The sequence below is a fragment of the Sinocyclocheilus grahami genome, unplaced genomic scaffold (assembly GCF_001515645.1).
Source record: "Sinocyclocheilus grahami isolate Dianchi unplaced genomic scaffold, SAMN03320097.WGS_v1.1 scaffold1882.1, whole genome shotgun sequence".
Taxonomy (NCBI): Eukaryota; Metazoa; Chordata; class Actinopteri; order Cypriniformes; family Cyprinidae; genus Sinocyclocheilus; species Sinocyclocheilus grahami.
The window spans coordinates 43,199-47,004 of NW_015507061.1; the positions used below are offsets into that span (position 1 = coordinate 43,199).

Sequence of the window (3,806 nt, forward strand, 5' to 3'; positions counted from 1 at the left end):
TTGTGTTTTTTAGTATTTTGTGTAATTTTTTTATTAATTAATTATTCATTTTTTAAGGAGGATGGGGCTCCCGGAAGCTCAACCTTATTCCACCTGATGAGAGTGGGTACAGTGCCAAGCATTTGAAGGCAGCAACACAAGGTTTTAAAGGAATGCTTTACATAGCTCCTCTTCAAATGGAACTTGACACCACTGCTCTGCCACCTGAATCTGAAAGCTTTAATGACATGTCAAAAGAGAAATGCCAGAAATGTGGAATCACTTATCCATTAGTCATCCTGACTGCACTTTGGAAGTTTAATAAGGTATGATAAATATTTTTTTTAAACAGTTTTTTAGAGCTGCTTTTGGAAACAGCTAATTATCTAAATAATTCTGATAACACATTGTATTTCTCTGTGTTTTTGTTTCTTGCATATGCAGGTTAAAGGGAAAATTCTGTCTTTTAGTCTTTCATGTGTCATTCATAACCTGTATAACTTTAAAACACAAAAAATAATTCAATAAATAATTGGAAGATTTTTTTTTCTTCACATCTAATGATCAGTCTTCAGAATATCTTGTTGTCCCATCCATGGTAAAGAAACTCACACATGGTTGAAACAACATGAAAGAAAAGTTGTATTATATTGTTTTTGTTTGTTTCCTCTAGGCAACTTGCCCCATCTGTCAAAATGAAATGCCTCTTGATGTGATAGAGATTCATGCAAGTTTTTGCACAGGTGACAGGTGAGGAAAATAATTGTTTTTTTTAAAGCACACAACATATATCCAGTCAATTCAGTGATTTTTATTTTTGTTGTTTTTTGTACTTTCATTATGTGTGCTGTTAGGATTGCTGCAGGTCTTCTTCACTATACAATTGTGAATTGAATATTGTGTTTTATGTTAAAATTATGAATGTTCAATTCATTTAGAAATTTTGAGGTTATCCAGTTATAAAGGACTTTTGTTCCTTCATTGCACACAAGTGTGGTAATGAAGTCTGTGTATTATATTGTAAGCACGCCACCTCTGGAATTCAATGCGTCTATGGAGGAACCATCTACATCTGCATTTTCCGTGCCTGTGACACATACCGGTGATCATTCAAATGCAGCTGAAGCCACAAGCATGAGTTATGGTATGCATTTCTTTTTTTCTTTTTTTTGGAACTGATAAGCATAATACATTTCTGAGACGTAAAACTGAAATAGAATACACAATTAGCTTTAGCTGAACTGTTGACATGTTGCTTTTGTGTTTTTTTTTGTTGCAGATTGGAAAACTGAACCAGATAAAAATAAAGCAGCATCCTTATACACAAAGGAAATAATTTGCCAACATGAGATGAGAAAGCCCCTCTTGATGACCATGGATTTGAGGATGGTCAAGGAAGATCAAGACAGAGAACTTGTTGCATTCTACAAACAAAACGGCATAGAATGGGCAAGCCCTGTGAAGTGCAGACGCCAAGGTGGTATTAAACAAGTAAATACAGTACATTTATTTAGTGGCATTCCTAGTTTGGTTTTAATGGCCATGTCTCTCTCTCTCTCTTTTTTTTTTTTTTTGGACTGTTGCTGTAAATTGCTGTTACATTCAGGGGATGCTGCCATTGGTGAGGGAGTAACCAGACATTTCTTGTCTACTGTTATACAAAGGCTTCAGCATGGATTTAATTTTAACATGGGTATTTCAGCTATTTTTTTATGGACCATTGACTATAGTATTTTGTTTAATCTTTGAATCCAAAATATAACTTTTAGCCCATTATTTTAAAACAGGAAATACTGCAAGGACCTGTCTCTTTGACGGTGAACCAGGTCATCTTGTTCCATCATCATCACAATTTCTTGTAGAGTGATCTGTTCCTTGTTGCAGGACAAATGATTTGACATTCTTTCCTACATGGTGGACCTCGGCTGGCTGGAGTCAGCCAAGCAATAGTCCATGTACTACTAGGAGGTTCACCTGAGACTGCTACAGTGCAAATAGAAGACTGTCCTGACCATGATATTCGTGAAACCATAAAACTGGTATGTACATTATACATACATACAGTAGCATAATTTAGCTGTAATTTAAACAATTCATAATTTCATTCATTTTTTTTTTTTTTTACTTTCATTTATACTGTTCTACATGGAGTTTGATGGAGAGGCTGAACTCACTAGCAGTGAATATCAAGCTGTCCTTGACCTGAGTCTTGCGTGGGATCTTCCTAGCCCAACCAAAGAAACTCGGAAGTGGCTTTTTGAGCGCCTTTTATCAAATGTGGTAGTGTTGTTGTTGTTGTTTTTCTTTTGTTTAATTAACCTTCAAACTTAAGCATTGGTGTACTATAATATTAATTGTATTCATGTAACCTTATAATCTAATATATGCAATACAATAGGTCATTGGAAGGAGATTACGGCAGGTGAAACAAATACGTAAAGGACTCAAAGAAACCAGAGAGTGGCCACTGCTGACTGAAAGGAAAGATCTTTCAGAGGGAATGTGAAAATTCACTCCCCCCTTTAGTAAGTTTAATTTGGTTTTAAAGTGATGTGCATATAGTTCTGTTGCAACAGAAATGTATAATTGTTTCCAGATGCTGCTTCTCTGTATCTGCTGGCCCTCTGATAGCAGTGTGGATGATGATGATGATGACGACGACCACGATTGTTCACTAGAAGATAGATGTCGCATCTCAGGGAATTTGCGTCACGTCATTGAGACATGTATAAATCTTTACATTTGTTTTATTAGGTCTGTATGAAATGTACTTGATACAGTTTGCTGGATTTTACAACACTGGGCATATGTTAGATGACCTGGATTAAATCATGGAGTGGTGGCAGGGATGACATCAGAAACTGAAGAAACTCATCATAAAAGCCCATAGGAAAATCTTGTGGGAACCAGAGGGTGGTGTTTTGCCATCATACTTCCACTACTCTATTTCTCAAATTAGAAGCTTTTTTTTTTCTTCTTTGAACTGCCCTTGATTGAAATGTAAATATATATATTTTTTGCTTTATCTAGCATCCAGCTCTGACCTTAAGAACTTGGTGAAATTTTGGCTGGGGTGGGAAGTGCCAGATAGAAAGATGGTAGTGGAAGTTGTTACTGCTGACATGCCGAAGTCCTCCACTTGCTTCAACATGCTACGATTACCAAGTCATTACATGGATTTCAGCCATTTTAAGGACGAGCTCCTTAAGTGCACTGGCACGTCTGAGATTGGTTTTGGGCTTTCATAGTTATGTGAAATTGAATACAGTAAGGCTGGGGTGGGAAGTGCCAGATAGAAAGATGGTAGTGGAAGTTGTTACTGCTGACATGCCGAAGTCCTCCACTTGCTTCAACATGCTACGATTACCAAGTCATTACATGGATTTCAGCCATTTTAAGGACGAGCTCCTTAAGTGCACTGGTACGTCTGAGTTTGGTTTTGGGCTTGTATAGTTATGTGAAATTGAATACAGTAACACAGACACCATGTCTATAAATTAAGTTACAGTACCACAGTTTGTTCATATATCAAACTAGGTTATATGTTATTAAATTGCACATAGGCTATACATCAGATTATTTTATTTACAAGTTTCATGTTTGTGTTTATCCCGTTTTTTTCCCCCATGGCATCTGAAAATTACTTTAAGAAAAATTTTTTTTTTCAAAGCAGCCCAATTAATTTTTGATAAAAGTTTATAAATCTAAATGTTTTGGCTCAAAATATGACATACATTTAATAAAGTTTGAAAAATGGGATTACTTTAAGGAGTCAAATTTTGCCCTCTAAGGTTAATTTCTGTCATTGATCAGACGGTGTTCCTTAA

The 3,806-nt window shown here is 35.9% G+C and overlaps 1 protein-coding gene and 1 long non-coding RNA gene across 2 annotated transcripts in view; both read left to right on the forward strand.

Annotated features, from left to right (window-relative positions):
* The window catches only part of LOC107573169 (uncharacterized), a 767-nt gene extending 660 nt beyond the window's left edge, over window positions 1-107 (forward strand). The window contains exon 3 of the long non-coding RNA XR_001607457.1: window positions 58-107. This is a non-coding gene — a long non-coding RNA (uncharacterized lncRNA). The remainder of the gene's footprint in view (window positions 1-57) is intronic.
* Window positions 108-152: 45 nt separating this feature from the next.
* LOC107573168 (uncharacterized) lies at window positions 153-2,234 on the forward strand. Its single transcript, XM_016259616.1, has 7 exons — window positions 153-305; window positions 653-729; window positions 1,005-1,123; window positions 1,259-1,456; window positions 1,586-1,672; window positions 1,767-2,018; window positions 2,131-2,234. Exons 1-6 carry the CDS (start codon window positions 153-155, stop codon window positions 1,844-1,846), a joined length of 714 nt encoding a protein of 237 aa, XP_016115102.1. The 3' UTR covers window positions 1,847-2,018; window positions 2,131-2,234.
* The last annotated feature ends 1,572 nt before the right edge of the window (window positions 2,235-3,806 follow it).

What these genes read in the sequence shown, in the direction of transcription:
- LOC107573168 (XM_016259616.1), top strand. Translation starts at nt 153, where the DNA reads ATGCTTTACATAGCTCCTCTTCAAATGGAACTTGACACCACTGCTCTG. An exon ending in AGCCACAAGCATGAGTTATG is followed by an intron (nt 1,124 to 1,258) that starts GTATGCATTTCT and finishes TTTTTGTTGCAG; the next exon opens with ATTGGAAAACTGAACCAGAT. An exon ending in TGGATTTAATTTTAACATGG is followed by an intron (nt 1,673 to 1,766) that starts GTATTTCAGCTA and finishes ATTTTAAAACAG; the next exon opens with GAAATACTGCAAGGACCTGT.